Source organism: Brienomyrus brachyistius, chromosome 6, assembly GCF_023856365.1.
Source record: "Brienomyrus brachyistius isolate T26 chromosome 6, BBRACH_0.4, whole genome shotgun sequence".
Taxonomy (NCBI): domain Eukaryota; kingdom Metazoa; phylum Chordata; class Actinopteri; order Osteoglossiformes; family Mormyridae; genus Brienomyrus; species Brienomyrus brachyistius.
Window position 1 is genome coordinate 4078141 of NC_064538.1, and position 11886 is coordinate 4090026.

Sequence of the window (11886 nt, forward strand, 5' to 3'; positions counted from 1 at the left end):
AATCCAATACAAAGGAAGTTAATGGAATGTGTTCCAATGCCATTCATCCATTTTCTGCAACCGCTTGTCCTATTCATGGTCACAGGAGGTCCAGAGCCTGTCCTGGAGGCTATGAGGGCAAGGATGGGGTGCCAACCTCGGTGGGGACTCAAGCCCAGGTCACTGAAATATGAGGCAACAGTGCCAACCACTTCAGTACCATTATGCACCCAAGCAGTCAATGATTATGTATAAATTATATGGTAAAAAAAAACTGCTTGCTTCATGTTTATTTAGCATGAATCGTATGTAGATAAAACATGTTAGATATGATGAACAAATGCCTTGTAATGGACTGGCGTCCTGCCCCGTGTGCCTTGTGTCCTACACTGCTTGGGATGACTTCCAGGCTCCCCTGGGATCCTGTCTTGGATAAGCAGTTGAAAGATAGATGGATAGATGGAAAAAAAATCATCCATCCATCCATCCATCCATCCATCCAATAATAGATATTAATTCATTTATGAGTTTCAGTAAAAATCTTACTCTTTTTCCAGTAGGCAAAACAGGTCAAAAACATGAAGTGTTATCCATACATACATAGAGAGCATCCTCTGGGAAGGTTAAACTCCAATTAAATGTCACCGGTCAACAACTCACGCAACTTTCGTCAGTAGGTGATTGGTTACTCCAGGTAGAGATGTTGCGAAGCTAACTTGAAACCCCAGAGCTGACATAACGCACAGCTGGCTGAATCACTTCTGCATGGAGGTGTAGGACCAGCGAATGACACCTGTTGAGGACCGACTGCCGACCTATCCAATTTTCCCTGAAGTGAATCTATCGAATCACAAGAGGACTGTCTAGCTCAACCAATCAACAAGCATGGTGCTAAGGTAAAACCCCCCCGAAGCATGCAAACGCACCCACACACGTGCAACACGAGCTTCCTTTCTAAGCCAAAGCAGGAGAGGCAGCAGCTCCCACCTACCGTTCTGCCGCGCTGGGTTGGGTCACTAATGTACAACATGGTACCTGGCCCACAGGAGCAGCCTGTCCGTGGCCACACAGGGGCCCGGCCTGGTCCAGGTCGACAGGTGGTGCTCAGTGGAGCCTGTGAGAGGAGCCCAAGCAGGAACGCAGGGTGGGGGGCGCCGGTGGCAGCGGCGGTGACGCCGGACAGGGCAGCGGAGGAACGCCAGGGCGCAGGAGGGGGGATGCACAGGGCTACCTCCCCTATTTCAACTTTCCCCCATCTCCCCTGGCCCTCGTGCCTGACTTGCCTCTAACAACAAATCTGGGACCTCCCCCTTTTTTTCTCATGACTATTCATTAACCCACCAGGCAGGCCCAGGCTTGTTCGCTGATGTATTGGACTATACCAACTTCAAAAAACAGGGGGTCACAGACAAATAACTTACTTGGATTTTTAAACCAACCATTGCATAGGGACTTTGTTCACAATGAACCAAGCATACTCATTAAATCAGTTCCTTAAAAAAAAGCTTTTTGCCTATTCTTTTAGGAAGCTAGCATTAGCATGAGAACATTTGGCATGTTTTATATGCTTTTAAAGCCTCATATAACTTTCTATATAAAGAATAATATTAATGATAGGAATGGAACTTTAAAAAAACAGACTAAGGAAAGAAACAAAGAGAAACACTCCTGGACGCCAAACCGCCGCAGTTTGTGTGATAAAGTCATATTAGGGAATCCCATCTTAGCTGTTACACACACTCCTGTCTCGGTGCTTACAGTAGCCATTATGTCATCATACAAAAATCCAGATTACAATTTCAAGCTCACTCCCATGCCACTGTCCTGTGCAATGACTGATTAAACCAGTTCAGAACAGAGCCAAATATCACTGACTTCCTGTTTCTGTCACTCGTCCACACACACGCACACACACGCACACACACACACACACACACACACACACACACACACACACACACACACCAGGTGAAGTAACACCCAAGGGGGATGACTGGGATTCTAACTGAAACAGCACAATACACACTCAGAGTAAGTTTACAGTCATTGGCGTTGCTGGTTAAAAAAAACCCACCGTTGTTAAGCCACGTGGCCAAGATTAACTTCCAAAGACACAAATCAGCCATCCTCACAGAAACACTCCTTTATTTGGAAAACCAACCCATGATGAAACAATTCAAAGCTAAAGGATGACATTAGCTCATGCTAACAGGCTGGATTCTCCATGGAATTTATGGCCAACGGTTGCCGTGTTCCTAATTCGTGGGCCAGGGGAAGGATGCTGAGAGTCGCCCGACTAGCGCCGCCATTTATAGGTGCACGGCGCACTTTGCAAACGACTCCAGATGGGTAGCAGCAGGTCTTGGGTAGCGGGCTTGGCTTGGCTGCTAATTAGTGCAGTAACCTCCCACCTAATCCGTCTGGCCCAGCACACAGGGAGGGAAAATGCTCAGAAAGGGAGGGAAAATAGGAGGGAAGCTGTTGGACGTTGGAGGGGAGCCGGTCATTGCCAGTGCATTATGGGAAATATGGGGCGAATGTGGCCCATGCCGTCTTTGTGTTTCCACACACCACTGAGTATTAAGTGTAATAGTATTCAGTATAATTGCTAAAGTAAAATGGCTATAGAACAGAGGCATGTACTACTGCCTGCAGGCATGTGAACTCTATTGTTAGAGCACAACTACTCAGGCTCTATACTTTAAAAAAAAATCTCATTTACATGGAACATATTTAAGTCTATACTCTTTTCTAAATGAAGACTTTAATTGCCAATAAAACAATAAAAGTCATAACACTGTTCTTGATGGGGCATGAATAATATAGTATCATTCTATTACTTATGTATTAATTAACCACAAACTAAGTCTTAATTACATATTGATCTCATGTGAATTTATCATTAATTAGTCATGATGCTCCTTTTTTCCTAAGCAGTATCTGTTGTTGTTCTATCTGTTAATTCTGTAAACCTTTGTGAACTAGGAACAAGTAATGAATGACAAGTGAAATACTGATCATGTGTTTGTTCATCATTAATTAATCGTGATGCGTCTTTTATTCGAGAGTAAAGTTGTTCATGATTCATACTTCAGTAGTAACTGAGTTATTACTAGGTATTTGTGCCCCAACAAGTAAAGTGTTAACATAGTTAAATGTTCACAAGCAGGATTAGAAGTATCACTGATTTGCACTTGCTAACGCTGCCACAGATCTTGCCGCCGCAGATCTCGAGAGCACAGCGATTATATGCGAACACGGAGATCTTCCCCTTACCATGACGCTCTCGTTCATGTCCCGCATGTGGAAAACATCCATGCAGACCTCGGCGCGGTTGGAGGGCACACTGCTGCCGGGGTCGTGATTGCCGGTGTGACTGTTCTGGGGAAGTTCGAAGTACGTGCTGTCCGGCTCCCTGAAAGGGTTAACAGACGTACATCTGAGCCATTTCAGCACCGTAATGCAGCATCTGTGGTCAGATCAGTGTACGGAGCGTGTAGGACACCTAGTCCCAGGACAGGACGGGTTAAAATATGGACAGTGATAATGGATCGTAGGATAACGGTATACCTGTGCGGTACAGCATGGATAAATGCATAATTAATGCATGAAATAGATAGCGATACCTTCCTAAAACAAAGAAATATTTATACATCATAGAAATTCATAGAACCACACAACATAACACAGGTATTGACAGTGAATCATAAAAGAGTTTATGGAATAGATTAGAGTGTTTTATTGGCTACCCTGCATTCTATATACTGTAGTATATACATTCTACATATCGCATTCTATGTCAGATGCTTGACTGTTTGTCAGATGTTCAAAAACTGTTCTAGTTTTGTAATTTATTTTTAATTGCCTCCAGAGAAACGACATTTCATGGTAGCTACAGTATGTTGGGCTTGGTACATAAAAAAAGGATGGGTAATCTTATCAAGAAAGAGCTGCTGTGTGTGCGGGTTTTCGCTGCAACTCCCTAATTAGATTACTAATTAAAGGACTGATTGGCTGTAGAGTCCTCACACCTGGGTTTGAACAGCCGACCTAAAGGCTTAGAGACGGGCCCTTTAAGGATAAGACCGCCTACCCTTGTCCTATATGGTGAGACGACAATAAAGAATCTAGAATCTTGAATTCTGTGTGATACCTAAGATATCATGTAACCTTATATACAGTGTCCACTGTATTTGAACACACATGGTTCTCTGTGCTAGGAAGTCCAGAGAGGAGGCTCTGAATTTCCCTCGGCACCGAAAAATGCGATGATGACATACATGTCTGATGACAGACGCGAGCACGCCATTGTCCTTTCCATGATTATTACCCGAAACATGTGCATATAGTGCTCTGATCACCAACACAGTGTAGCGTTTGGGGTAGAGTGTGGGTGGCGAGGAACCAGGCTGAGGGTGGCGGAGGGCGGGCAGGTGCTCACAGTGTGCTCCACAGATGCTCGAAGGTCGTCCCCTCGTCAGCGGCTGTGGACTGGGACATCTTCGCTGACGGGTAATCTACCGAGGGGTAGATCACTCTGCGGGGGTTAAGGGAGCCATCGTCATCAACATCATCATCATCTTCATCATCATCATCATCTGCAGGCAGCTGACTGAGCCTGGATTTAGCGTGACGTGAAACATCACTGACGGAAGAGACACCCTGACACAGATCATTTCTGCATCACGCACCACGGCACACGCTATCCGAATTTACCCAGAAGGCTTTTGGTCCAAATTCTAGGATGTGCTCTGTTAAGGCACCATTGAACAGAAACTTAATTTTCAACAGATATTGGTATAGATTAAATCAGTAAGTAAATGACAACAATAACAGAAACAATAGCAACAACATCAATAATAATAACAGCGACCATAACAATAGCTGATGGTCCCCATCTGGCCCTGAGTGTGGGGGTCTCCCGGTTCCTCCGAGCAGATCTCAGGGTGCTGTTCTGCGGGCCGCATGGGGTGCTGCTGCAGCCACAGCTGGCATGCCCAGACCTGTCTGCTGAGGGCCCATGGGGAACTGGGCTCCAGGCTCCGAGCAGAGCCTCCTTCCCACGCGTCACACATTACTAGCAGCCCAACTGCCAGCCCCACCCCTGCCACTGCAGCCTTACTCTGGGGAGAGCATCTTATACACTTAGCACTACCCACCAGCTCCAGTGCACTGTGGATACCGTACCGCAGGGAGGGTCTCGGATGGTGGATCAACCAAATATATGTGAAATGATCATCCCCTTCTTCTGATTTCAACTTTTGCGACATTATGCAGTTCAGCCTTGAAAAAGTCATAGTGTTTCCGTATGAATGGGCTCCCTCTTGTGGTTATTAGTATAAATACCGCGTTTTGGTGTTGATCCAACCATCCATTTTCCATAAACACTTATCCTATGCGAGACGATGCACGATCGTGAGCCTGTTTCCAGTGAGAGTACACCACGCCGGATGGTCGCGAGAATCTCACACTAATGATCATTCAGAGACACCGGCAATAACCACATCAGGGCAAAATCCCGGAGGTTTGAGGCTGAATCGCCGACATAAGCATTAAAATAGAGACACGTCATTTAACTGTCAACTATTTAAAGAGAAGGTTACTTAGAATTAACTTTAAACCCAACTGTAATGCTTTTTGGAATGTTTATAACACAAATACTAAAAACTATTACAAACTAGGGGGGTGGCACAGTGGTGCAGTGGCACAGTGGCGCAGTGGTGCAGTGGTGAGCCTCACACACAACATAAACATAAAATAACCCAGAACTTGCTATTCAAAGCTTACTATTCAATAGCATTAAGAAAACCAGTAATACAGTTGTTCTGAACATCATGCTTTAAACACTGATTATGAATATTTTGGCTATTATTCTGTTATGTTATTATTCTCATAATAAACAGTTACAGTTCAGTATAGAGTGAACATTGTTACAACACAATTTTGCAGCTTAATGGTTTACCAAAGCTGATAAGGTGAAGTACAACATGAGGCACAAACCCCCAACCCCCAGATCACATGTTAGCTCACCTGACCATTACACTCTACCTTGAAAAGGGGCTAAAGGAAGTGAGAGGACATGACCTGTGACCCCTGACCTTTGCACAAGGACTTGACTGCGGTATACAGAGGGTCAAAGAGTCAACGTATATATATCAGCATATTTTTTGGATATAAAGAATTTCTTAATCTCCAACCTCACAGTGCCTCTCTCAGTATACACAAAAATGTATATCCACTAACATCTGAAATGTCAGGAATGTATAAACACCACACACACACACACACACACACACGCCCATAGAGAGACTAACCCGAATTTTTTATAAAAAAAAAACATACTGATGACTTATGTAAATGCAAAACAAATGATCTCAGATTGAGACATGAACGCATTTCTGTTGGCTTGTGACTGTACTTCATCCCTCAGTGGCTCATAAATGAGACTTCAGCTACCTCTTTGATGCGGTGGGAGGTAGATCACAGCGGTCCAGGCTTGGGTGAGTGCTTGTGTTGCTATGGCAAATATTAACCAATTCAGGGCCCACAGGTTACCGATTTAACAAAACGCAGATGGCCCTTGTTACCTTAAATACCCTTTTAATTTTGAGGGTCACCTGGAGAGCATGAAGAGATGAACGAGGGATGTGAGGTGGTAGATTTCGTTTGCTCTTGATGGACTTTTTAGTTGCATTGTAAACGTTTTATGTGTTTTTTGTTGCCTCATTTGTGTGACGCTTCTATGCGAAGCACCTTACTGCAGACAGAAGGATTATAATTTGTTTGTACGCCTCAGGAAGTGAGTCCCCAGTCTTTGCATTTTAGAACGATGCTCCATATTTTGAGGTTGCGGGAGCTCCTGCCTTGACTTCCCCATTTACAGTAAAAGTATTGTACTCTGAAGCATAACTACACCTGCTAAATAGAGCATAACTACTCTTATTCCTTATGAAGCGTTTTTTAATTAAGTTTTGCCTTTATTTAGCAGATGCCTTTATCCAAAGTGATGTCATTTGGGGAATAGCTGAGCTGAAGTGACAATCTTAAACCACAGTCCAGATGCAGATCTAGCTGAAAGCCTGCAGACACAAATTCTACACACAGACACAGAGCCCAGAGTGGACTCGAACCCACAACCTTGTACTTTTGAGGCTGAGACCCTTAAGAACTCTGACTCTGGTTCAGATATGGATGAAAACATTATCGTATCGACTATTGCAGTGACATCATACGGGACCAGCACTGTTACTTTAAGCGTCTTTAAACTAAATACGCCACAATTCGAATGCAATCGCGTATCCTGCAAGCTCCCAATACTTTTGTCTCTACAGTAAATGATAAATGAAATCATTAAACACAAACTAAAAAGGGAGATTAAAAAGTGAGAGAACGTGGAGGAAAGAACCAGAGGATATGGTATTTGGGGTGAACTGAATGACATAAGACATAAGTATTATAAGTGACATAAGTATTTATCATGTCCAGAATGTAGATACCCTTTTAATGAAATTAAAACAACTCAAGAAGTCTAATAAATCAACTATCAGTTGTATTAGAGTATTAAAATATGTATTGATTTCACAGACCAAAATGTTAATTGCTATCTTTTTCCATCCTCCATTAGGATGACAATGAGAATTAGTGTCCCCCACGGACGAGTCACCTGGAGGTCCCCCGCTCCTGGTAGAGCTTCTTTGATGACCCGTTATGCTGTTTACCCTCTGAGTATATATTCATTCTAACATGTACCTTCGACAACATTTTGGACAGGAATTTACAATTAACACGCGGCTCCACGCGTCAATATACGTCTGGGCGTCATTAGCTTCAAAATGCGGAGATCTCGAAGAAAGGACCAGCCGAACAGGAGGTTCCCCCAGAAAACGGTGCCCAGTGTGACCGCCTAACCCTGACTACTGCCCTGACCCCACATGACAAGCTGGCATATTACACACACGCGATATGGCTGATTTTGTAGATCGATAGTCAGTGCAATTCTATGGAGTCACGTGAGTTTACAATCCACTGACTATTTTTTGGGCAGTAACTAAATTAATCTTTATAATATTAGCGTTACTTAGCAGCACACAAGATCCTAGAGCTTATTTTAAGTTTCCCGACTGCTAAAAATACGAGACTGTGGTCTGTGTTACATTCTTCAAACGTGTATTAACGCGGCGTTCCAAAAAAGAATCTACGCATTACAAATATTAATTTGAAACGTTTGGAAACCGTGCTTATTCTAACAAACTTATGTAATAAGTCTAAGACAAATGGGATGATAACCTGAGCGTTACTTATCAAAAGTCGGTGAAAATGTACTGTACTTTGAAAGGCAAAACTTTGATAATCTAATGTACACAATTACTCATTCGAATCACCAGTTAATAGTATGATATGTTTTAGCATGGAGCATTTTCAAAAGTTATCTATGGCGTTTATAACTTACTTTCCAACTCACAACTCTCCTCTCAGCTCTCAGATTGCACGGCTCTGCTGCTTTAAAGCTCATTATATGGCAGAATGTAGCGTCTCGTATCTCCCCGGCAACGCCACTGGTTAGGCAAAGGCAAGAAAGTGTGGCAAAGGTTTGCGGCGTTTTGGAATCTTCAGGATATCCTCATAGGATATATGACTAACTGTATAGCAAGTCTGCCAAGTCTAACAGCATTGGTTGGAAAGTGTGTAGAAAACACAAATACAAAGCACAATATTTTGCATTGAATAATATTATAATAATATAATGACGATTTTCCTCGTATGCATGTATTAAAACTCGCAGAGAAACCTGATGCAATCTGATGGAATTTCGTTTTAAGTCGTATCACTGCCATATAGTTCCGACAATTAAAATTAATTTTAGATTCTCTCGTGAGGTCGCAGTAAGTGGCGGGACGTTCATGCTAAGCTGCCGTCTTATTTTCAAAAGCAATTAGTGAAATATTGGGAGGCAGAAACAAGTCACCCGTTTGGACATGTTCGCTGCAAAGGAATAGAAAAAACACAATGGTGAGACGGTCTCACTAATTGCTCAGATGTTGTATTCCTGGCAGCTAGATAGTGAAAACGTGAAAATGATGTGTGGCAAGTATCACATCATTCTCACTTACAGAGCACGTGACTCATGAGTCATCAAAACTGCAGCAGCCCCCCCCACACACACACACCCCCACCGGTAATATACATCCTGTAGCCTACAGAGTAAGATCATAACTAACTCCCCGTGCACCTGCATTTCGTTTGAACATTACATCCAATATTCTTTTGCTAACTGCAGAATCTCAGTCACATCAAACATAAAATTTAAATTTAATTATATTCATTAATTGACAGCGCAATACGTGTGTTGCGGTACACCTGAATCGGCGATCGCATTTTGAGGCAGGCGTACATCTCTTAAATTAGGCTTCTTCTATTCCCGTGGTAGCTACCCCTTCTAGAGAACATGAGATGCGCACCTCCAGCAATTAAAAGATGCCAATAAGCGGAGGTCGAATGGAGAATTTAATTCCCGCCGATGGGAACCGCAGCTTGTCACTTATACCACTGCTGAACAGGGAATGAATGCTTTTGCAGTGTAACATTTCCAATTTCCAACTACGTTCACCATGCACTCGAAGAAATATTTTTTTAATATATAAAAAAAATTATACATAGGCTATAATAAGCTTCTAAGAAAGTAGTTCTGATTTAAATTTTGGCGTTTTTATTAAAATAATTCAACTCAACATACTTATTTCTGGTGTTATAAAAAGCATAACGGAAGAGTGTAATATTTACCATTCTTCATTGTAGAATAATTTGGATACGCCAGTTCCATGCCCAAGTTAGTTATATCAGTACCCAAGACAACTACTATAGTTACAGCACACAAATCGTTCGTCCCAAGGGTCATTAACTTCACCTGGAGCTGTCACCTTGGAACCACGTCGCAGATTGTAACTCTCGGTGTTAATCCGCGCGGCGTATTGATGTTCATTTGGGAAACAATTTCCATTGCGATTCCGCATAACATAATTAAATTATATTTGGGTATATAGTGATATAAAATCTATGTTTTAAGAAAGAGATAATCTTCGTTCGGGATATCTTGCTTTGTTTGCGTGCTACTGGTACTTGCTGAGAAATTCAACAAAGGTGTTTCAGCATTCAGTAACAGATAAACGTGCCTTCTAAAAAAATCAATTAACATCCTTAATAGAATGCATCAATTTATACAGTCAATAAAATATATAGACAGTCAATTATTATTATTATTATTATTATTATTATTATTGTTATTGTTGTTAACATAATTTGGAATCATTTATTGGTTTTCTTGCAATTTAATAGACTTTGCATTTTACTGAAGACACAAAAGGGTGAGGGAGATTTTATTAATTTGCTTTTACTATTTCTATCTTGTGCTTTCTTCTCAAACATTCTACCCATCTTGCAAATAACAATAGCGATAATAATAATAACAATGATAAAAATCAAAAACATTTTTTTTCTATGAAATCTGAATGTTCTACAACAGGGCGCAGCTGCTCTTACTTAACAGCTTTCCGAAGCTGCGTTTACAGGAAATTTCTTGAAAGGAAATTATTATTGTGTACTCTGACCAGAAAAAACCCAATATTTGAAACACAAACATTGATTTAACTATTGACCGCGTCTGGGTGGATTTAAAGAGAACGAATATCTAGAAAAAACGAATATACAGTGTTTTTACGTAAAAATGTGGTGATTCATTACCATGTGCGTGTCCAAACAAATTTATTTCGGACAAATTCGCACGAATGACAGTCAGAATAGAGGCAATTCATAGGCATTAAAATACAAACTTAAATGTTTAAGTCTGAAGAGGGATTAATCGAATAACGGAGAACCGTCTTTTTACACAAATGTCAATGTATGAATGTAATACACACACACACACACACACACACACACACACATATGCATACACACATATATAAAATACATTCACAATATATATAAAAATATAGATATGGTTGTCACTGTAATAAACCAATGATAAACGTTTAATATCACATACGAGCATTGCACACCATTCTCCTTATCAACTTATGTTTATAAGCTTAATACATAAAATACAACTTACGTTAACTTTAATAGCAATAATTCACGTAGCCTACTTAAAAGAATAGTTTCCGCACGTCAGTTGTTGCTACATTTCATAAGGGAATTATACAATAATATATTTGAACTGACTACAGAGCCGACAAAATCATATCTTCGATATATAAAAAGAGAAGGCACTGAAAATCTATAACAATACATATATATGAAACTTGCACATTCAGACAATAATGAAACCGAAATAATGCTTGCTTTGCAGAATTAAAGAAGCTATCATTGCAAAGCAGCTAATAATAACGTGACTTACCCAATAAACTGAAGAGATATTCCAGTTTCAATATATCCTTAAAGCAGGTTCTTTTGAAGAGATGAAGATTATATTGTTACTATTATTTTACGGGATCCCCGAAAACTAAAAGAAAATCTTAGTTTTCATGCCATTAGGACCGACTGTTCCACGGATTCGTTATAAAAATCAACAGTCATTGTATATACTAAGTAGTAATCAGAAAGCAAACTGACAGGAAATACGATTTCAGAAATATGCCGAAATAACTGATTAGCCAGGTACCTCTTTGCCTACAAGACTTTCTTTCTTAGTTGAGTATGAGGGTTGGGTTCTGGGAATTAGGGGTAACTACAGGAGGCGTTAGCCGCCGTTAGAGCACACGGGAGCGGGAAGCATTTTGTCCTCTCGCTGGGGGGTCTTGAAGAGGTTGAGAAACGCTTCCTTTAGTTGAAGTGGCTGCTAACTGCAAATAATAAACAATCAGCACGTTTGTTTGTTTGTTTTATGTGCCGATAAAGTTAATAGTACAATTG

The 11886-nt window shown here is 41.2% G+C and overlaps 1 protein-coding gene across 3 annotated transcripts in view; it reads right to left on the bottom strand.

Moving 5' to 3' along the window:
- tp73 (tumor protein p73) overlaps positions 1-11886 on the bottom strand; it is a 43122-nt gene that overhangs the window by 29208 nt on the left and 2028 nt on the right. The window contains exons 1-3 of one of the 3 annotated variants that reach the window (XM_049016005.1): positions 11372-11534; positions 4421-4516; positions 3256-3394 (exon numbers count right to left, since the gene is read on the bottom strand). In XM_049016005.1, the coding sequence (XP_048871962.1) occupies positions 3256-3394; positions 4421-4479 (198 nt within the window). In that variant the 5' untranslated portion in view covers positions 4480-4516; positions 11372-11534. Of the gene's footprint in view, positions 1-3255; positions 3395-4420; positions 4517-8428; positions 8447-11371; positions 11535-11886 lie in introns of those variants that run through there. The other 2 variants (XM_049016006.1, XM_049016004.1) reach the window with 2 other exon arrangements.